General features: G+C 39.6%; 1 protein-coding gene across 1 annotated transcript in view; it reads left to right on the forward strand.

The window, feature by feature from the left end:
- BTBD7 (BTB domain containing 7) overlaps positions 1 to 23351 on the forward strand; it is a 123175-nt gene extending 99824 nt beyond the window's left edge. The window contains exons 6-11 of the mRNA XM_053602522.1: positions 4874 to 5034; positions 7813 to 7956; positions 10283 to 10472; positions 13152 to 13330; positions 15664 to 16110; positions 18188 to 23351. Of these exons, the coding sequence (XP_053458497.1) occupies positions 4874 to 5034; positions 7813 to 7956; positions 10283 to 10472; positions 13152 to 13330; positions 15664 to 16110; positions 18188 to 19006 (1940 nt within the window). The 3' untranslated portion in view covers positions 19007 to 23351. The remainder of the gene's footprint in view (positions 1 to 4873; positions 5035 to 7812; positions 7957 to 10282; positions 10473 to 13151; positions 13331 to 15663; positions 16111 to 18187) is intronic.
- The last annotated feature ends 432 nt before the right edge of the window (positions 23352 to 23783 follow it).

The raw sequence follows: 23783 nt of genomic DNA on the forward strand, positions 1-23783 counted from the left end.
TCAGTCCTAAAAATTGACATCATTGCCTAGTAAAAATAAAAGCTTTTGGGGGCAGCGCCTGTGGCTCAGCGGGTAGGGCGCCGGTCCCATATGCCGGAGGTGGCGGGTTCAAACCCAGCCCCGGCCAAATTAAAAAAAAAAAAAAAAAACAAAAAATAAAAGCTTTTGGTAAAATCCTTTAGTGTAGAGAGTTTAGTTTGTAAAAATAAATACATCAGAAAATCTTATTTTGCAACTTTAAAAGGATACTTTATTATGTGCTTAATAATAATATGACTTAATATGAGTAATAAAAATATTAGAATGAAAAATTTCATAATGATTTAAGTTACAAAAGTATATTGGTGATAAAAATGTTCTGTAATTAGATAGTATCGATGGTTGCACTACAATGTGAATATACTAAAAGCCCCAAACCGTACACTTTAAAATGTTGAAAACGGTGAATTTTATATTATGTGAATTTTACATCAGAAAATATGACTACAAATAGGGCGGCACCTGTGGCTCAAGGAGTAGGGTGCCGGAGGTGGTGGGTTCAAACCCAGCCCTGGCCAAAAACTGGAAAAAATAAATAAATAAATACAAATAAAAAGCATATTTGTTGTTGATTTTTAAATGTAGGGGGTAAAAGAGACATAATACTTCTGAATGACCTACAACCACAGTTGCTGCAGAAGAAAGAGAGGCATCACATATAGAAGGTGGGCTTTCCACTTGAGACTCCTTTGATTCTGGAGGGTCTTCTATTTGTGTTTAGGGTTAGCCCACTGACCTGTCCTCCTCCTCATTCATTATTGAACCCTAAACAAAAAATGTTTAAGTAGCAAAATTAAATACAGATTTCCCTTTCCTGTCATTTTTCAGTAACTTTATTTATCTATAATTTACATATCATAAAGTTCATTTCTTTAAAGTGTTCAAGTCAGTGGTTTTTAGTACATTTACAGAGTTGTTCTGTCACATTTTTAAATATATAAAAATTTTGTGCTAAACCTGCCTTCCAACCTTCTTACACTGTTTTCTTTAATATGCTGTTTCCCAAGCACCAAGGGACAGAAACTGTCTTATTTCATTTATTTTTCTGTGGCCTATGAAAGCCTTCAGCAATTCTCAGATTTGAATTTTTTTTTTTTTTTGTAGAGACAGAGTCTCACTGTACCGGCCTCGGGTAGAGTGCCGTGGCGTCACACGGCTCACAGCAACCTCTAACTCTTGGGCTTACGCGATTCTCTTGCCTCAGCCTCCCGAGCAGCTGGGACTACAGGCGCCCGCCACAATGCCCGGCTATTTTTCTGTTGCAGTTTGGCCGGGGCTGGGTTTGAACCCACCACCCTCGGCATATGGGGCTGGCGCCCTACTCACTGAGCCACAGGTGCCGCCCAGATTTGAATTTTTTTTAAGTATAAAACCCCTACAATTTATTTAGAAAGTTTTTTTAAATGCAGTATACAATGTATCCTCATTCACAGGTTCTGTATTTGCAAATTTACCTACTCACTAAAATTTATCTGTAACCCCAAAATAATTCTTCATTCATGGACATCCACACAGCAGCAAAAAGTTTGACTCAACCAACAAGCACATTCCCAACTCAAGTATAACAAGGTAATGGCACTTTGCCACCTGGTTTCAGATCTCTTGTAAACAAGCACCCTTTTCACAGTCTGTTACCACATTTTTATATTTTTAATGAGTGATCTCACTATTTAATGACCGCCCCCCAAGCATAATGTTGAAGTGTTGTCTTGTGTTCCTAAGTACGAGAAGGCTATATGATATACCCTACAGAGAAAACACACATTAGATAAGCTGAGTTTAGGCATGAGTTGTGGTGGTGTTGGCTGTGAGTTCAGTGCTAATAAATCAACGATATATATTAATTAATATATATCGTTTCTTTAAATAGAAACACATACATAAAACAAGGTTATATCTTAATCAATTAAGAAAAATGTGCCCATGTGCCATGTTCTAAGGCAAAAATAGCACATTTTTGCCGTAGTTCAGTATTTGCTATTTCATTGTTCATGTCAACTTTATAAAGCATAACTACTGCAAATAACAAGACTCAATTAAATATACCTCTGCATGGTCATTATGGGCCATAGGCTTGTTCATTGATATAAAATTGATAATGATGAAATGTCATTTATTTGGGGCAAATAATAAATATCCTTAAGGGATAAAATTTCCCTTAAAACAGCAGTTTTCAACCTGAAAATGAAAGGTTCTTCTGTAGGAATAAGAAAGAAGTTTAGTGAAGTAGGCCACCCCTTTGTTTCAGTCACCTTCAGTCACCATATATTAGGGTTTTGCCCTTACCTATTCACATGTTTAGGGGAAGTTCCTGTAAGATTTTGTGTGAAAATAGGATGCCACTGTTTTGGTTCTTTTTTTTTTTTTTGAGACAAAGTCTCAAGCTGTCACCCTGGGTAGAGTGCCATAGTATCACAACTCATAGCAACTTCCAACTCTTGGGCTTAAGTGATTCTCTTCCCTCAGCCTCCCAGTAACTAGGACTATAGGCGCCCACTACAACGCCCATCTATTTTTTGGTTGCGGTTGTCGTTGTTTAGCAGGCCCTCCACCCTTGGTGTATGTGGCAGGTGCTCTGCTGACTAAGCTATAGGCAGTGCCATTGTTTTGTTTTTTGAGGTTTTTTTTGTTTTTTGGGGGGTTTTTTTTGTGAGACAGTCTCATTATGTCGCCCTTAGTAGAAGGTCGTGGTGTCAGAGCTCACAGCAACCCCAAACCCTTGGGCTTAAGCGATTCTCTTGCCTCAGCCTCTCAAGTAGCTGGAACTACAGGTGCCTGCCACAATGCCCGGCTATCTTTGTTGTTGTTGTTGTTGTCGTCGTCATTGTTGTTTAGCAAACCTGGGCTAGGTTCGAATCTGCCAGCCCTGGTATGTGTAGCCAGCACCCTAACCACTGAGCTATGGGCACGGAGCCAATGCTAAGAAAAAAATTATTTTGAAAAGCAATGCCTGGGTGGCCCCTGTGGCTCAAGGAGTAGGGCGCCGGTCCCATATGCCAGAGGTGGCGGGTTCAAACCTAGCCCCGGCCAAAAGAAAAAAAAAAAAGAAAAAGAAAAGCAATGCCTTATATAAGTATCAAGCCAAATCATAGCAAGGCAAGAAAATGAACCATTTTCTATACACTTATAACAGTTTTACCCTGAATGACTCCCCCCAAAAAGCTTAACTTTTCAAAAAAATACCTCTTTGGTATATAGATACCAGTTTTTTTAAGAATATTTATAAAAAATTAGCATTTGCATTCACAAATGGTGAAGATCTTAATATTTTAAGAAAAAAATATAGCTCCTAGAGACATGATTAAAGATTTCCAAAATTTTCTTCCCATGTCAATATCATAAGCATATAGGATATGCTTCCCCTTTCACTAATATCCAATTAAGAAAAACCATTAACTGCTCTGGACAATGAGCATATATTATATGTCAAAGATCATAGGGTCTGCTTTTATGCAGTAACAGTAACATTCCCCCATCATAGAAGTTTAGTAGGAGACTTTCATAAAAATCTTAAAAGTAGATAGAGTGCACACTAAGTTTTGCTGCTTTGGATACCAAATGATCAATATGTTGTTAAATTGCTGTTAAACTGATAACCTATGAGTAACCAGAACTAGTGTATGCCTGCAGTGTCCTCATTTACTGAAAACTAGCCATAAAACTGAGAAAGCTCAAGAAAAAGCCCTTGATCAAACTAAATTTTAATAGATTGTCATCTTTTCTCCTTTGAGTTAGTATACAGAAAAGAATACTTAATATTGGGCGGCGCCTGTGGCTCACTGGGTAGGGCGCCAGCCCCATATGCTGAGGGTGGCGGGTTCAAACATGCCCCAGCCAAACTGCAACAACAACAACCAAAAAATAGCCAGGCATTGTGGCAGGCGCCTGTAGTCCCAGCTACTCGGGAGGTTGAGGCAAGAGAATCGCCTAAGCCCAGGAGTTGGAGGTTGCTGTGAGCTGTGTGACGCTGTGGCACTCTACCGAGGGCAATAAAGTGAGATTCTGTCTCTACAAAAAAAAAAAAAAAATACTTAATATTTTGTTGAACAATCACAAAAGAATGTTATTGTACTGTTGACATCATGGTTTTTCTTTGTCCAAGAACATCTCTATTAAATAAACTTCTGATAAAAGAATAAGAATTGAGGCCGGACATGGTAGCTCATGCCTATAATCCTAGCACTGTGGGAGGCCAAGGCAAATGGATTGCCTGAGCTCATGATTTTAAGACCAGCCTAAGCAAGAACAAGACCCTGTGTCTAGTAAAATAACAGGGCATTGTGGGCAAATGCCTGTAGTCCCAGCTACTTGGTAGACTGAGGCAAGGGGATCACTTGAGCCTAAGAGTTTGAGTTTGCTGTGAGCTGTGACATCATGACACTCTACCCAGGGTGACGAAGTGAGACTCTGTCTCAAAAAAAAAAAAGAAGAAGAATTGATTTATAGGCTTGGTGCCTGTAGCTGAAGAAGCTAAGGGCCAGCCACATACACCAGAGCTGGTGGGTTCGAATCCATCACAGGCCTGCCAAACAACAATGACAACTACAACCAAAAAATAGCCAGGCGTTGTAGCGGCACCTGTAGTCCCAGGTATTGGGAGGCTGAGGCAAGAGAATTGCTTAAGCCCAAGAGTTGGAAGTTGCTGTGAGCTGTAGCGCCATGGCACTCTATTCAGGGCAACAGCATGAGGCTCTGTCTCAAAGAAAAATAATTGATTTATAACCCCTTTTAAATATTATAGAGTGGTAGTGAAAGTGTGTGTGCTAGAGAGGAAAGCAAGCCTGTCTCTGAACATTTGGGTTTGATTGGAGACTTTTCATTTTCTGTTTCACAGAGCCAAACTTACTGAGTGGCACTGCCCATAGTGTGAACAAAAGAGGTGTAAAAAGACGAGACCTGGACATGGAAGAGCTCAGAGAGATCCTTTCGTCTCTCTCACCTTTTGTGCGAATTGAACACATCTTACCTATAAACAGTGAAGTCTTAAGTGATGCAGTAAGTGTTTTTCTTCATGTATCCCTTTCATGAAAAAAAATGCCAGATGTATCTCTCTTTTTTAATCATTGTATTTAATTTCTATAACTAATCTAGTATTGTGAAGCTGTAAATTCCCTGAGTACAGAGACAGTTGTCTGTTGTGTGTAGATATGTGTTCTCAGAGAGTTGAGTGGGTAAATAGGTCTGTCTTTTCCAGTGCATCTTCCTAAGAGAGTTAATTCAATCATTCATCAGCATAGATCAAGTTGATTCTTTATTCAGAAAAGAAAAGGTAGAAATTATCTTTGGAGACTCTTCAGGAAGAGCAATGAATCAGCAGGGGGTTGGAGGGAGATTGGTTCAATACAATTCAATATAAAAAGAATCAGTGGACCTTCTGACTGTATTTCAGACCCAGGTGAAAATTAATAGAGCTGATCTTGTTATTTTTATAATTTATTTTACAGTGAATATTTTAAAAACCTATAGAATTGTTGAGTTAATGGATTGAAAATGAAAAACCACATTATAAACGTTAGTTCTTCACAGATGAGTTTGTAAATTTAATGTAATGCTTATAGAGATCATAATAGTTTTCAACTGCAAAGAAACATAAAACTCATCTGAAAAAACAAACTGGTAAAAGAAATTGTATAAAGTTCTCTATAAAGGATATATGAAGAAGGATTAACTCTTCTAGGATGCAAAGCATATTTTAAAATGCTCATGTGGGTCGGGGCATGGTGGCTCACGTCTGTAGTCCCAGCGCTGTGGGAGGCCGAGGCGGGTGGATTGCCTGAGCTCAGAGGTTCGAGACCTGTATGAACAGCAGTGAGCCAGAGTAAGACCCCGTCTCTACTAACATCAAAAATAGCCAGACGTTGTGGTGGGCGTCTGTAATCCCCGCTACTGGGGAGGCAAGGGGACAGAGCATCACCAGAGAAAGAACATCTAAAAAAAGAAGAAAGAAAGTGAACAACAACAACAAAAAAAAGTACTTCAAATGAAGAATGAACAAGCAAGCTGAAATTAAAAATAAAAAATAAAAAAAAAAATTTTAAATGCTCACAAGTCAAAATGGTCCAGAAAAAGGTCCCAGGTAATACAACAAACATAACAAAAACAAGCTGTCACAAATCAATGTCATACAGGATTAACTGATAGCAGGAGAGGAAGAAATTCATTTAAAATTAAGTCATCATTTCACTTGCACACAAAACTAATCCCTGTTAGATTAAAGAATAGAATGTTAAATTGAAAATGTAAAAACTAGAAGAAAACAATTAAATATTTATGGAATCTCTGATTTAAAAAATAATGTTTAGTCGTATGAGTAATCACAAACATACCAAAAGAAAAAGAAAAGAAAACATCAAGTCCAGCCTGGGCAACGTAGCAAGACCCCCATCTCTATAAAAAAAAATTGTATAACCTGGATGGAAGTGGAACACATTAATCTTAGCAAAGCATCACAAGAATAGAGAAGCATGAATCCGGGCGGCGCCTGTGGCTCAAGGAGTAGGGCACCGGTCCCATATGCCGGAGGTGGCGGGTTCAAACCCAGCCCCGGGCAGAAAACCAAAAAAAAAAAAAAAAGGCTGGAGAAGCATGAATCCTATATACTCAATTTTGATGTGAGGACAATTAATGACAATGAATGACATGGTGGGGGAAGGGGAGAGCAGAGAGAGAGGAGGAGGGAGGGGTCTTGGTGTGTGACACACCTTTTGGGGGCAAGACAGAATTGTAAGAGGGACTTACAAATGCAATCGGTGTAACCTGGTTTCTTGTACCCTCAGTGACTCCCCAACAATGAAAAAAAAAAGAAAATTGTAAAGAATTAGCCAGGTATGGTGGTATATGCACATCTAACTACTGGGGATCTATATGAGGATCGCTTGAGCTGATAGTTTTAATGACCTTTGATTACACCACTGCATTCCAGAAACCTGGGTGACAGAGTGAAATCCTGTCTCAAAAAAAAAAAAATTTTTTTTTCGTTTTGTCACCTGTTAAACCAAAAGTAAATAATTATAATGTGATTACACAACAGAGTATCTTGTAGAATATCTTGAACCATGGTTATAAAGACAAATATAGCAACATACAAAATGCTAATGGAATATAAATGAAAGAAGGAAGATACAAAATATGTATTTGTATGTATTCTAATTCAATTATGTAAAAATTCATTTGGAAAAGACTGAAAGGAACTATATCAACAGTTGTAGTAGATGCATTAATTTTTTTTCTTTATTTTCTAAATACTAAATAACATTATATCTTACTAGTTAAAAATAATTTTTAAGTCTGGGTGCAGTGGCTCACGTCTGTAATCCCAGTACTCTGAGAAGCCGAGGCAAGTGGATTGCCTGAGCTCAGGAGTTTGAGACCAACCTGAACAAGAGCAAGACTCAATAATCTCTAAAAAATAGCCTGGCATTGTGGCAGGTGCTTGTAGTCCCAGCTACTTGGGAGGCTGAGACAAGAGGATCACTTGCACCCAGAGTTTGAGGTTGCTGAGTTATGATGCCATGGCACTCTATTGAGGGTGACAAAGTGAAACTCTGTCTCAAAGAAATAGGAAAAAAAGGGAAATTATAGCATGTTTTTATTGTTGAATCCTTTAAATATTATTAAACTTTTGAAGTATTTCTAAATTTCGCCTACATTGCTAAGTTTTTATTTAGATGGTGAAGTTTGCACATTTTTATTTATAGGTATAAATATTTTTATCTTGGTAACATTGTAGTGCTACACAGATCTCTGGTTTATCTAAAATAAATTTTTTTTAAGATGAAAAGAGGCTTGATCAGTACTCCTCCATCAGACATGCTTCCCACAACAGAAGGTGGAAAATCAAATGCCTGGTTACGGCAAAAAAATGCTGGCATATATGTTCGTCCTCGACTGTTCTCTCCCTATGTGGAAGAAGCAAAGGTAATGACTATTTGAAGTAAATGTAAATCATATGCACAAAGAGGTTTATTATAGTATTTAAATATGTGGAACTAGCCTATATTTCCCATAATAAGGAAAATAAAAGTAAATTCTAGTTTGACTACTCAACAGAATAGTTTTCTGAAATGTTTAATTATCAAGCATGTTTTTAAAACTTAGGTCATATTAAAATGCATTTTATATTTTTCCTGGTTGCCTTGAAAATTGTCATCATTTTACTAAAATTGTTGTCAATATTTTGTCATATTGGGAATGGGGAAATGCTCTGAAAGAAGATTGCACACATTTTTGTTTCCCTTTGTAAATTAAAGGAATGCCATGATGTCTTATATTTCTGTAATAGCTGACTATTGGAAATTGTGTTTAGTTTTAGAATAACTGTACAAACTAAGAATTCAGTCTTATTAAGTAAATAGTTTGCATTATCCTTTCTGCCAGAGACACCATCTTCCAGTAATTCACCAAAATGACAAACAGAAAGGGAAAGAGGAGAGACACCTGATACATGTTCTCTAGGTCTTTTAGAAAACCTAGAGTTGTTCCTTTGGCCACATATATGGAAATCTACAAGAAAGATGGTAATGTAGACACCAAGAGAATGGGTACTATTCAAAATGTCATGCCGAGTTGTAGACAACCAAGTAAAGGGCAAGATTCTTGGCAAAAGGATTAATGTGTGTATTGAGCATATTAAGCACTCTTAGAGTTGAGATAGTGTCCTGAAATGTGTGAAAGAAAATGATCAGAAAAAGAAGAAAGCCAAAGAGAAAAGTACCTGGGCTCCACTGAAGTGTCAGCCTGCTCCACCCAGAGTAGCACACGTTATGAGAACCAGTGGAAAGGAGCCTGAGCTGCTGGAACCTATTCCCTGTGAATTCGTAACATAACAGATGTAAAATATAAAAGACCCTTGCACTATTTTTAAAAAGTTGGCATTATATATACTACAACATAAAGAATTCTTCAAGAAAACACAGTAATGTCAAAGTGAGACACTATAATTTTTATTAGATATATTCAGCAGTAAGAACTTTGGTGTGGCCTTTTGAGGAATTGGCAGTCTTTAAAAGTAAGAAATCAGCTAGGCATGATAGCCTATAATCCCAGCACTTTGGGAGGCCAAAGTAGGAGAATTACTTGAGGCCAGGAGTTCAAGACTAGCCTGGGCAATATAGTGAGACCCCACCACACACACACAACAAAATTTAAAAATTAGCCATGCACAGTCATGCATGACTGTAGTCCTAGTTACTTGGGAAGCTGAGGCAGGACGATTACTTGATCCCAGTAGTATAAGGCTGAAGTGAGCTATGATTGTGTCACTATACTCCTGCCTGGGTAACAGAGTAAAACCCTGTCTCTTTAAAAAAGGCGGGGGATGGGGGGATGGCGCCAGCCACATATACGGAGGCTGGCAGGTTCAAACCCTGCTGGGGCCAACTGCAACAAAAAAATAGCCAGGGTTTGCGAGCACCTGTAGTCCCAGCTACTGGGAGGCTGAGGCAAGAGAATCGCTTAAGCTCAGGAGTTTGAGGTTGCTGTGAGCTGTGATGCCACGACGGAGACAACCGAGGGCAACATACTGGCCACATAGTGAGACTCTGTCTCAAAAAAAAGGCGGGGGGTGGGGGGCTAAGAGATCACCATAAGCTTTCTAAAATAGCTATCAGGCTAACAGTGTATTTGGGTATAGAATTAAGTTGTCTAAAATTTTTCTCATTTTTATTGCCAGAATTCCTACTTTGATATATATGAAAGGATTTGTGGGAAGTCTGTTTTACTGACTAGGCTGATAATTTAGCATCTTATTGAGTAATTGGCATTTGAAATAATTCTAAAACATAGACAAGAAGCAGAATGGTTGGGTCTGCTCTTTCTGAAATAAGTGCAGTGCTTAATGTTGCTTAGCCAGCTGAGGCCTTCACAAAGGTTCTGTCTGGTGATAAATGGTCTGTTATATACTAGACCTCTATTTCTTCTCCCTCAAGACTGGCCAGCCAAAAGCTAAGCAGACTTCCCTCTGGAATGTCCGTGTTCCTCAGATGGCTGTGCCCTCACCTAAGAAGATAATCATCTCTCCCAGTAAATGTAAAAAAAAATTGTTTATACATTATCTCATTTGGGTCATTCTGCAATTTGGTGAGATAGATTTAGTTGAGACTAATAATTTAAAAAATCAGATTTATCTTTAGGCCTTAAATTTACTATCAGTCTTTAATATTTTTTATTTCGAAGGCAATCTTCCTCTAAATGCTTAACACAGATGAAGTTGACTGATTCTGTTAATCCTAAATTATCATTTCAGTCAGTGCTAGATGAGATGATGGTGGAACAAACAGATCTTGTGCGTTTACGTATGGTCAGAATGTCCAATGTGCCAGATACACTCTACATGGTCAATAATGCTGTACCGCAATGTTGTCACATGATCAGCCACCAGCAGATCAGCAGTAACCAGTCAAGCCCTCCTTCAGTTGTAGCCAATGAAATTCCAGGTAAGGCAGCTTATTAGGCATTTATATTTAAATGAATAACCTTATTTTTTGTAATTGCTAATGTTTGAAGCCCTATATATATGCTAATTCTCTCCACATTGCAGTCCCCTTTATACTTTGTCCTCCTTTAAGAATAAATACTGGCCAGGTGCCATGACTCACGCCTATAATCTTAGCACTGTTGGGGGTGGGTGAATTGCTTGAGCTCAGGAGTTCAACACCAGCCTGAGCAAGAGCAAGACCCTATCTCTACTTAAAAAAAAGTAGAAAAATCAGCTGGGCCTTGTGGTGGAAACCTATAGTCCCAGCTACTCAGGAGGCTGAGGCAAGAGGATCATTGGAGCCCAGAAGTTTGAGGTTGCTGTCAGCTATGACACCATGGCACTCTACCCAAGGCAACAGAGTAACTTTGTCTCAAAAACAAAACAAAACAAAAAGAATAAATACTTATAAGCTAAGGTTTTTGTTTTATATTTTATTTTATAGCAATGAGTATATACAGTTTTTTAGTTTAGCCTGGTGGTTCTCATCCTTGGCCCTATTGGCATTTGGAGATGGATAATTCCATGTAGAGGGAGCTATCCTGTGCATCATATGGTGTTCAGCCACATCCCTGGCCTGTACTAACTAGATTTAGTAGTATATATATACACACATACCCCTTTGTGATAACGTTTTGGAAACATTATGTTTCTAGACATTGCCACATATGCCCTATAGGGAAAATCACCCCTGTTGAGGACCACTAGTATTGAGAAATTCAGACTTTTTTCATCACACTATTTTCACATGATAAGACCTTTACTTATACCTTTGAGTCTATGTATGTTCTCCCAAAATGCAATCACCTTGAGCTTCCTAGAGATCCAGTTTCCCAAGAACTACTATGAAGTTTATTGCAACATAGGCTTATGTCTTATGATTTTGAGAGAATTGGCCATAGATTGAGGTATATCTGTTGTGTCCAAAATCTTTTAGAGCATCAGTTAATGTTAAGGGCTCTAGTATCAATTTCTAAGGTAAGAGAACATCGGTAATCTGGTGATCAGAAATACATAGCTCTTGCCAATTGCCATTGTAAGATTTAAAATTAAAACCAGGAGCCTCGGACCTGTTGCTCAAGCGGCTAAGGCACCAGCCACATACACCTGAGCTGGTAGGTTCGAATCCGGTCCGGGCCTGCCAAACAACAATGTCGGCTACAACCAAAAAGGTAGTTGGGCATTGTGGCGGGCACCTGTAGTCCCAGCTACTTGGGAGGCAGAGGCAGGAGAATCGCTTGAGCCCAGGAGTTGGAGGTTGCTGTGAGCTGTGACGCCACAGCACTCTACCCAGGGCAACAGCTTGAGGCTCTGTCTCAAAAAATAAATAAATTAAAACCAGGAAACTACAGCAACAGAAATAGCACTATTGGACAGTGCCTGTGGCTCAGTGGGTAGGACGCCAGCCCCATATACCGAGGGTGGTGGGTTCAAACCCAGCCCCAGCCAAACTGCAACAAAAAAATAGTCGGGCATTGTGGCAGGCACCTGTAGTCCCAGCTACTTGGGAGGCTGAGGCAAGAAAATCACCTAAGGGGCAGCGCCTGTGGCTCAAGGAGTAGGGCACCGGTCCCATATGCCGGAGGTGGCAGGTTCAAACCCAGCCCCGGCCAAAAAAAAAAAAAAAATCACCTAAGCCCAGGAGTTGGAGGTTGCTGTGAGCTGTGTGATGCCACGGCACTCTACTGAGGGTGATAAAGTGAGACTCTGTCTCTACAAAAAAAAAAGAAAGAAAGAAAAGAAATAGCACTATTTATTTAGATGACAGTATGAAGAGAAATATTTTTTAGCTGACGTGTACAGCTTTTCAGAGCTTTGGTAATTAGCACTGTCTTGTAATGAATTCAGCATAATTTAATCTTAGAACTCAATCTCAGAAGCCGAAAGACATTCATGAGTATGCTCAGGAAAATAAGGCTTATCTCTCAGTTGTTTAACTAAGGGGTATGGTCCTTGCCCACATTCAAATCTGAAAGGCCATATATGTAAGGATCGTGTTTTTCATTCTATGCATCCTAACACCCAAGTCCAATCCCTGGTATGTTAGGACTCAAAAATTTATTTGATATAATCTTAGCACTCTGGGAGGCCAAGGCAGGAGGATTGCTTGAGACAAGGAATTGGAGACCAGCCTGAATAGGAGCAAGACCCTGTCTCCACAAAAAAATAGAAAAATTAGCCGGGCAGGGTAGTGCAGGCCTATAGTCTCAAGATAGTCAGGAGCCCAAGGCAGGAAGATTGCTAGAGCCCAGGGGTTGAAGATTCCAGTGACTGTGATCATGCTGCTGCATTCTAGCCCTGTCTCTTAAGTAAATAAATAAATGAAATATATATTTAAAGACTTACTATATTACTGTATTTCCTAACATTCTGAATAAAATATGTATAAGCAAAATTTTATGCTGTGAACTAAAATACATCTCAGGAGGTGTTTGATATGATCAAGAGCCTTTTGGGCACAGTGAAAATTTAAACTAAGTAGAGGTATATAAATTACTATGTTGTGGGAAATTAAAATGCTATCTAAAGTATTTATATGAGATTCTAGTTCGAAACACATGCTTTTTTCCTTGTGCTCACTGGGTGGTCTTTTGTGTAGCTCAGGAATTTTGCCTGCATTCTATTTTTCTCCTTCTAGTTCCTTGTCTCCTCATTATGAAAGACATGGTCAAACGGCTGCAGGAACTCCGACACACTGAGCAGGTTCAGAGGGCCTACGCACTGAACTGTGGGGAAGGCGCCACTGTCAGCTATGAGATTCAGATTCGAGTACTAAGAGAGTTTGGTCTTGCAGATGCTGCTGCAGAACTATTGCAGGTAGGAAACAACATGAAACTATTTAAATAGGGACCTTTGGCCGGCCTGGCACCTTGGCTCACACCTATAATCCTAGCACTGTGGGAGGCCACGGCTCAGAATAGTCTCACTCAGGCTGGTCTTCAACTCATAAGCACATGCAATCCACCCGCCTCAGCCTCCCAGAGTGCTAGGATTATAGGCACGAACCACCACGCCTGGCCCCCTGGCATCTTTGATAACCTGCAGGTCCTTCCTGGTGAGAGGTGGACTAGACTGAGCACCTGAGGTCTAGAATGAGATCTGGGTTTATATCCTGTCTCTGCTGCTTACTAGTCAATTAATTTGAAATGAGATACTTAACCACCATGAACATCAGTTCCCTTAACCTGTAACATGGATTATTGTGAATATCCAAAGCACAACATAATAAAGCAACTACCTGTGTGGTACCTAACAAGCAAACAGTGGTGACTGCTAAAAAGTTCCGTGATGTGGATACCCAAACACGAACAGAGATGACAGAGGAAGTAGAAAGTTCTAAACTTCCTCTGCTCTTTCTGCCTGGTTTGGTCATTAGGTTTAGGTTTGGTCTACTGCCATAGTTAGAGATCTTACAGATAGTGCCCCCTTTTTCCCCCTGTCTCCTCCCCCTTGAAAGAAATTTTTTGCTTTAGGGAGCAAGAATTAAGGAATGGGCTTGGCGCCCGTAGCTCAGCAGGTAGGGTGCTGGCCACATGCACTGAAGCAGGCGGGTTCAAGCCAGCTCAAACAGGCCTGCTAAACAGCAATGACAACTACAACAAAAAAATAGCTGGTCATTGTGGCAGGCGCCTGTAGTCCCAACTACTTGGGAGGCTGAGGCAAGAGAATCGCTTCAGCCCAGGAGTTTGAGGTTGCCATGAGCTGTGATACCACAGCACTCTACTGAGAGCAACATAGTGAGACTCTATCTCAAAAAAAAAAAAGAATTATGGAATGAGTGCTTTTTTTTCTTTTAAACCTAGCTTAAAAATTTATTTCTAGGGCAGCGCCTGTGGCTCAGTGAGTGGGGCGCCGGCCCCATATGCCGAGGGTGGCGGGTTCAAACCCAGCCCCAACCAAGCTGCAACAAAAAAATGCCGGGTGTTGTGGCGGGTGCCTGTAGTCCCAACTGCTCGGGAGGCTGAGGCAAGAGAATCGCGTAGGCCCAAGAGTTGGAGGTTGCTGTGAGCCATGTGACACCAGGGCACTCTACCCGAGGGCGGTATAGTGAGACTCTGTCTCTACAAAAAAAAAAAAAATTTATTTCTAGAAAGTAATAGGTAAGAGCAATGGCATTGGTTTTGCAATTAAGAGAAAATGTATAAAGTAGTCTGAACACAGCCACTAAATCAGAGCCATAAATAAAACTTAATTTCATCTGATCAAATGACTGAAACATTTTCTTGTAGCAAGGCAGAAGGATTGCTTGAGACTAAGAGTTTGAGACCAGCCTCAGCCCGAGTGTGGTCCTGTCTCTACTAAAAACAGGAAAAAATCACACCTGTAATTCCACCTCTTGGGAGGCTGAGGCAGGAGGATCACTTGAGCCTTGGAGTTTGAGGTTGCTGTGAGCTATGATGACACACGGCACTCTAGCCCAGATTACAGAGTAAGATCCTGTCTCAGAAAGAAACATATTTTCTGCCCTTTAAAAGGGTAAACGTAGTATTGCGCAAGGTAGCTGGCCATTTTTAAGTTCTTGATACTCATTTTTTGCTATGGTTTACATCCTTAAAATAAGTAGTCTGGTTTTTCTTCTCATTTCTTTTCCTTTTCCCATTCCAAATTGGGTCTAAATTTGATATCTTAAATTGTTTAAAAGTAAGTATTCTTCATATAATATTTATCAAAATATTAAACTTAGTCATGTATAATGGGTAAGGAATAGTATGTTATAGTTTTTATTTCAGAGCATGTACAGATATTTTGCCAGAAAATTTCTAGAAGATCCTTAGCTGTAAGCCTTTTCTTCCTTAATCTTGTGTTCTTAGAAAAGACATATTTGAAATAGTTTATATTACCTATTTGTGTATTATCACATAGTCTTACAAAAGATGACTTACCTGCTTGCTATAATATTCGATTGAGTAGCTTTCTTTGATAGCTGTGTCTTAAGCTATATAGGTCGCTCTTTGTCCTTTTATACTGTTATTAAGGTCATTAATTCTTGGGCTTCTGGCCTAGCAAAATTCATTGTGCCTTTCACTCTTGCTGAATGTGGTTTTCTTAGGTGCCTCACTTAATTCTCTCAGCCTATAAATTTCTCATCTATGGAATCTTCTAATAAATGTCTTTTTTTCTTTCTTTCTTTTTTTTTTAATCTCTCTTAGAATCCTCACAAATTCTTTCCTGATGAACGCTTTGGAGATGAAAGTCCACTCTTGACAATGAGACAGCCTGGGAGATGTCGCATTAACAGTACCCCTCCTGCAGAAACCATGTTTACAGACCTGGACTCTTTTGTGGCCTTCCATCCACCTTTGCCACCTCCACCACCTCCCTACCACCCCCCAGCTACTCCAATCCATAACCAACTGAAAGCAAGCTGGAAACAAAGACCTCCCAGTCAGCATCCTTCACGTTCATTTTCTTATCCCTGTAATCATTCACTGTTCCACTCCAGAACAGCTCCTAAACCTGGCCCTCCCCCAGTCTACTTGCCAGGAATTAAAGCAGCACCGCCTGATTGTACCAACACAGCAGGGCTGGGGAGGCAGACAATGGCTGCTGCCACTGCAGCCCCCACCTCAACAACAATAGCATCTGAAAAACAAATGGTAAGTCAACTGCCTAAAATTAAACATTTATGGAGTATTGGAAGCAATTACCTTGTCCCCAGTGCCCCCAGTGGGACTCAGCAGTGTCCAGAAGTGTTACCTGTAAGCTGAAAACATAGACTTGAGGGGTATGGAAAAGAGAAAAAAGTTAGTGTTAAGGGAGTGAGAAAGGACAAGAGGAGAGAAGACTCAGAGGTACAAATGATAGTGGTGTTGAGTGTCTTCTTTAGCTTATGTTCATTTGCCAGATTGGGAAGGGAGAGGTTAGCGCGCAGTGCACAGGGATATGCCAGTTCCACACATGTCTAGAATCTGTCCCTAATTTCTATTCTACCATTCTGTACAATCTACCATTCTAGTGAATGCTTTCATGGGACAAGAATGGGAATTTACTTAGAGCTAAGTGTAGTATACCATCATAAATAATGTGGAAAAGACTTCCCATTCAGAAAGCCTGGAGAAAATGAGTCTCCATGCACGCCTCTGCCTCTCATAAGCTAATCAGAGCACCTGTTTGACTTGGAATCACAGTAGCTATGGCTAGGAGGTAGTAAAGTGAGAGGATTCTTTGCTTGATTTTGTACTGTATTACAGATTGAACTTTTGTTTTATATAAAACATTGAAAAAAATAGTGATTTTTAAGACTTTCTACTTAGTCATGTGCCATCAGTAACATTTAATACAGAGAAAAACAAAAGACTTATCTCTTCATGGAAGCTTCATTAAAATGTGGCTTATTGGAAGGTATGGACTAGTACACACCTTGGATCAAAGTATGATACGTGTCTTACCCCCCTCCCCCTTTTTTTTTTCTGAGACAGAGTATCACTATGTCGCCCTCAGAGCTCACAGCAACCTAAAACACTTGGGCTTAAATGATTCTCTTGCCTTAACCTCCCCAGTCCATAACCATGTCTCATCTTCTTATACCTACTCTCGTTCTACTCCCTTTGCTTCTTCCTCACCCCAGAATCACAAAGGTCAGTGTTTGATAAATGAAATTCCAATCCTATTGACTTGGCCATCAGTTCTCCAATTAAAAAGGTTCTACCTGGCTTGGCGCCTGTAGCTCAGTGAGTAGGGCGCCAGCCACATATACCAAGGCTGGCGGGTTCAAGCCCGGCCCAGCCTGCTAAACAATAACAACTGCAACCAAAAAATAGCCAGGCGTTGTGGCCAGTGCCTGTAGTCCTAGCTACTTGGGGGTCTAAAGCAAGAGAATCACTTAAACCCAAGGGTTGGAGGTTGCTATGAGCTGTGATGCCACAGCACTCTACTGAGGGCAACACAGGAGACTCTGTCTCAAAAAAAAAAAAAAAGGTTCTACACTTTATATTTTAAATAAAACTCCATTTAAAAGCCGGGCATAGTGGTACACACCTGTAATCCAAGCACTCCATGAGGCTGAGACAGGAGGATTACTTGAGCTCATGAGTTCAAGACCACACTGAACAAAAGTAAGAACCCACCTCTTCTAAAAATAGAAAAAAAAGCTGGGCCTTATGGCAGGCACTTGTCATCTCAGCTACTCATGAGGCTGAGGCAGGAGGATCGCTTGAACTTAGAAGTTTGAGATTGCAATAAACTAGGCTGATGCCACAACACTCTAACCGGGGCAACATAGTAAGATGCCCTTTAAAGATTATTTATTTGTATGTTTATTGCAGTCTTGACTGTAATAATGAAAAACAGGAAATAACCTAAATGTACAATAGTAGGGGAGTAGTTAACTAAATCATGGTTCATCAATAAGGTGAAAGTTAGATCATTTTAAATGCTGATCTCAAAGAAAATAGAGTGGCAAAATTACATATGCATTAAATTTTGTGAAAATTAATATATACACAAAGAAAAAAAGGTGAAATAAAGACCTCAAAATGCTAACAGTGTTATCTCTGGTAGGGAAAGGTAGGGGTGGGGCTTTTTTTGCCTTTATAGTTTTTTGTATTTTTATAATTTGTAAAAATATGCATACATTACTTTCATAATTGGGAAACAACCAATGAACACCCTTTTCCAAAAGGGAATTCATGAGCCTTTTTTATACCCTTCTGCCCCTTTTGTCTCTGCCTACAGCGAACACAGCCTGTGCTGAATGATCTGATGCCTGATATCGCCGTGGGTGTGTCCACACTATCACTCAAGGACAGGAGGCTTCCAGAGCTTGCTGTAGACACAGAATTAAGCCAGTCAGTTTCTGAAGCAGTACCAGGGCCTCCCCCGCATCTGTCGTGTATTCCGCAGAGGCATACACACACTTCTCGGAAAAAACACACACTAGAGCAAAAAACAGATGCTAGAGAAAATCAGCAAGAATACCCAGATTTCTATGACTTCTCTAGTGCTGCTTGCAGACCTTCTACTCCTGCTCTTGGCAGACGCACCCCTTCTCCTTCACAAGGTGGATATTTGGGTCCCGATTTGTATAGCCACAATAAGGCATCACCAAGTGGCTTAAAGTCAGCCTGCCTGCCTAGCCAGACCTCACCCAAAAAACAGGAAGAAGCTAGGAGAGAATATCCACTTTCCCCTGACGGGCATCTACACAGACAAAAGAATGAGCCAATACACCTGGATGTTGTTGAACAACCTCCCCAGCGGTCAGACTTTCTTCCTCTGGGAGCCCCAGAAAATGCTGGTACTGGCCCAGCCCATAGCAGGGGACGAACGACAGTAGAAACTGACTTGACTTTTGGGCTGACTCCTAACAGACCTTCACATTCTGCATGTAGCTCTGAAACACCAGAAGAGAGATCCAGTAGAAGACTGGCAGACAATGAGTCCATGGGCCATGGAGCTCAGAGAAATACAGATTTGGAAAGGGAAGATTCAGTAAGCAGAGGAAGGAGGTCACCAAGCAAGCCAGACTTCCTCTACAAAAAGTCTGCCCTCTAAGAGCAACTTTCAAGTCGTCTGTGCCTGAGATGTGAAACATCCTATTCTATGATGTAACCCAACAACTTACAGACCAGTTTATCGATGCCAGCTGATAACACAGTTTAACTTAACTTTTTTCTAGTTTTTATGTGTATATATGTTTATTAAAGATGGCATGCTAAGGGGTTTTCTGTTTTAATGCTGCATCTGTCTATTTTGTGTTTGAACAATTATGTGGGGAAGCATTTTTAAGAGCAAGCAAGCTGGCACTTTTTTTTTCTCTTTATAAGTGGAATTTTTTTGCACTCGTACATTTGTTTTATCTCTCTTGGTTTTATATCAGTATGTTAAACTTTATTGCCACATTTAAAGGACTGTATTTTCATACTTTTTTGCATTTTATCTTTCATCTACCTATCCATGTGCATTGGATTGCACACTAAGATGTATTTTCTTATGAAATAGTTCTGTGTTTATTTTCTAATTATAGAAGTTCCAAAGAACAGCACATCAAAACACTCCTCTCTTTTCAGTAATTGTTTTAGTTCAGACATCTTCCTGCTCAGTCTCCGTACATCTCATGTCATTCTTCTTTGGGAAGTCCTGGAAGCTGGTCTTCACACCCCTGCAGTTTGTTGGTTCAGTGAAGAACAGAAAAAAGAGAAACCTTTTGTCCTGGGCTCACGCTATTGCTTTATTCACAATGTGGACACTGTTAGAATTCCTAAAAAAAATTCTGGTAGTGCAGATTAGAGTGTCACTAGATGAGTTATTTAGAGATCAGAACTTTGGCATTATAAGGCAGTGGAAATAGTGAAGTGACTTCAAGGTCACACAGATGGGAAGCTGGTCCTGAGTGTCAGCTCTCAGCTGCTGACTGCCTGCTGCCTTCAGTTGTCTTGCTCTCGATGGAAAAACAAACAAAAAAACAAGGGCTTCAGTCTTATGGATGTTATTGGTGTTTGTAAGCATGATTTCTTTTAAATGTTTTTCTAAGTATGTTTGAATCTTGGTGTCCTATAAAAGTTGTTGTATAATGCATAATGCTTTGTCACCAAAAGAGAAAATTTGTTTTCAGTTAAACACTACATGTCCTACTTGAACTCCACAGGGGACGCTGGTTTGGCATTTACTGAACCACTGAGCACATGGGATCTTTTAAGATTCTCTCCCTTGGAAGGGCAATGTGTGAGCTAAGGACTGTTTTTTTCTTATGCTCCAATGTAAATATATTAGTATTTGGGTTTTTAATTCACTTTGACATTATTTGAACATTCACTTTGTATTTTTTATAAACACATACACACAACCGTAGCACTTAGAAGAAAAGAGACTTCCTGAAAATTCCCTCCTGTTTGGGGGGATATTTGGTGACCTCTTTTCTATTTATGTATATTTATAGAACTACAAATCACTCACACTCACTCTAAAACTATGCAGGGCTAGGGAGCCTTTACAAGCTACCATATAAATGAATGCACTTTGAAGTAAATAGGTTTCTATTGGGTGTCAAAAACTCTGACTTCTCCCCAAACTGTAGTTTCTCTTACAGTCTTTTCCTACCTTACCCTGTGGATATACACTCAGGAATAATCTGACATTTTAAGAAATCCTAACAGGAGATAATCTCAAAGGCGGGGGCGTGTCAGTGTGTCTGTATTCACCGGCAAACTGCTGCCGCTTGTTCTGCTGCCTGACCAGTTAGCTGCTGCTAGTGCTCTTGTCCATGCTGGTGACAGTACAGGCTGAATGCCCAGTCTCCCAGAGCTAACACTCATCTACTGTATGGTTGGCTCCGCATCGCCTTCGGGGCTTCTTTTTTAAGACAGAAAAACATAGGATTCTGTTATCATTTGTAAGAGGTTTAACATTCATAATAGATGATGGTGTCTCTTAAAGCCCAGTCTCAGTCTGTCTCCAGAAACAAAAATTGTTAATTCCATCATATTCTTTAATGTTTGTTTATATATATAGTGTATGTGTTGACATGAATTGTTTTGATATGGTTTTAAATTTATGTTCTGAGTCAGACTGTACTGTGCTGGTACTGCAGATAAGAATTTTTCAAATGTTTGAGCACAGCTGTTGATCCCACACCATTCTTCCTGAAAATTCGTGAAGTATTCTTTCATTTCCTGAAATATAATTATAAAAATAAGTGACCACTGTTCATCATATTACTTAATTTATGAAGTTTGCTTTTAACAGTTTAGTAGCTTATTTGGCTAAATTATGTGTACAGAAGGAAAACTGGTTTTAATCTGTGGGATTATAGACTGAGGTGACTCGCAGAAGGTAAACTTGGTTTTGTGTGCATTAGGGTGGTAGGTGTCAGTGAACTATTAATGTATCTTGTGAAGTATGGTTAATAGGGTAGGTTGAATAGTTACATGCCTCTGGCTTTTGAACCCATCTATTAAATCTTTTTTAATGCTGTACTAAGATAAATGTGAAGTCTTAGAAAGGTTCTCAGAAAAAAAAAATTACATGCATAATATAAAATTTAGCCCCTGGGAACTGGCTTTTACTTGGTATAGAAATTTAATGAGAACCAAATCACAGAATTACCAGATCTCCTTTTGAGGCCAAGGACAATCAGGCCGATCAGACAATCACCACATCAGTGCCCACTGTGTATTGAGTTAGAAAACTACCATTCAAATGCTAGAGTGGAAAGACATGATTCAAATCTCTTGAAGATACTGTTGGTCTTTTTCTTATGTTATTGCTTTGTGATTTTGATGAATAACTTACATCAGAGTCACCTGTGGCTTCTAAGGGAAAAAAATAGCATTAAAGGGAAATTTATTGAAAACATTGTTTAAATTCTCCACACCCATTCTCACATGCCCCCTTTAGCTTTATTTCTAGGCATATGTTTCTAGACCTAAGCCAGCCTGATGTTTCAATAACCTGTTTGGCTTTAAGGATTTTTAGTGAGTTTTTTATATTTCTATCTTTGTGTAGAATTCTCCATGAAATTTTACCTAATTCTTGCTTTTACTTCCTCAAAAACTCTGTTTTTAGTACACTTGTCATCCTTTATTGGGTTTTCTTTTGATTCATTGTTTAAGTTCTAGCAATGGCACAGTACATGTACATTTGACTTCAGATGATGACGCGGAACGTAAAGCAGCAGCCGCGCAGTTGGCCGTTGCAGTGGCACTGAATGCTGACGTCTGTGCATCAGTCTCTAGAGCTGAAAGACTAACATTGCTCAGTAACGACCCAGCGAAATACTTTCTTACAGTGTTGAATATGCCTTTTAGGGAAAAATATGTTTCATGAAATACTTGTAAGATACTTACTTTGCAGTTAATTTAGAAACATTTGTATTTTTATGTTAGGACTGAATTCAAAGGGAAATGCTTTTTGACTTTTTTTTTAATTGTTCGGGTGACTTCAGCTTTCTGTAATTACTGTTAAAGCAGCAGTGATGGGTGCTATTCCCAGTTCTGCAATGGTTTACTTTGCCTACTAAATGATTTACTTTAAAACCTCATTACAGATAATCTCACTAAAGAACTACCAGGCACTCTGCTAAAGGGTATTTTACTGTTGTCCATTAACACTGTCATATGAACAATGTTTTAGGAAATGTCTTTTCATCCTTTAGATTGCCATAGCTGTTATGTAGTTACCATATTAGCAACCTTTTGATTGTTTTTTCTTCTAGAAAACCCTCAGACTCTATTGTCAATTTTCCATATTCTGAATATTATAATGCTGTGGCCATTTTTTGTGGAAAGATTACATTGCAAGTATGTGTCTTGGAAATAACCTCTTGTGTTTGTGTGTTTATGTGAGTTCTGTCTAAGAGTTTAGATAAGCTCTGGAAGCTTCATCACATATACCTGCACGTGCCTGTGTGTCTGACTTATGGGCAGGCCGTACAGAATCCTGCTCTTAGACAGGTGGCTGAACTCTGCTTGCTGTGTATGTGTCCCATCTGTACTTGAGAGAGGTGACATCTTCTATAACATTGCATTTCCTTGTGGTTGTGCTGTTATTGGTATAAAGTCAAGTGCCTTCAATGCTAAAGGCTCAGAAACTTTTCTTAAACTGATTTCATGTCCTATGCAAGTGTTTTCTACAACCTGCATAACCAGTACTTTGTAAAACTTGTTTACGCTTCAATTGTACATAGTGATTTTTAAAGAAATATATAGTATTTTTATTTAGGTACCTCCAAACTTGAATTCGTCCGTGTGAAGCATTGTAAAACAATACATTTCTCTTTTGAGTACCATTGCAGTTGTACAGAGGTTTTCACTGGTTCTATTTTTCTACTGTTACTGATAAGCATGTAACACTGACTTTATCCTACATTAGTTGGCATTTCAAATAAATGGCTTGTATAGAACCTGCTGAGTTGGATACAGTCTGTTTTAGCCATCTAACATACCGTCTTCAATTATAGAAGTGATTGTGCCCTTCGAGGGCAGGATTGGGAGATTTTCTAGGATTTCAATCAAAGGCATTTAATTTTTATTATCATCTTAGGTTTCTTTTTTTTTTTTTTTTTTTTTGTAGAGACAGAGTCTCACTGTACCGCCCTTGGTAGAGTGCCGTGGCGTCACACGGCTCACAGCAACCTCTAACTCTTGGGCTTACGCGATTCTCTTGCCTCAGCCTCCCGAGTAGCTGGGACTACAGGCGCCCGCCACAACGCCCGGCTATTTTTTTGTTGCAGTTTGGCCGGGGCTGGGTTTGAACCCACCACCTTCGGCATATGGGGCCAGCGCCCTACTCACTGAGCCACAGGCGCCGCCTTATCTTAGGTTTCTTAAATCAC

Source organism: Nycticebus coucang, chromosome 9 (genome assembly GCF_027406575.1).
Source record: "Nycticebus coucang isolate mNycCou1 chromosome 9, mNycCou1.pri, whole genome shotgun sequence".
Lineage (NCBI taxonomy): Eukaryota > Metazoa > Chordata > Mammalia > Primates > Lorisidae > Nycticebus > Nycticebus coucang.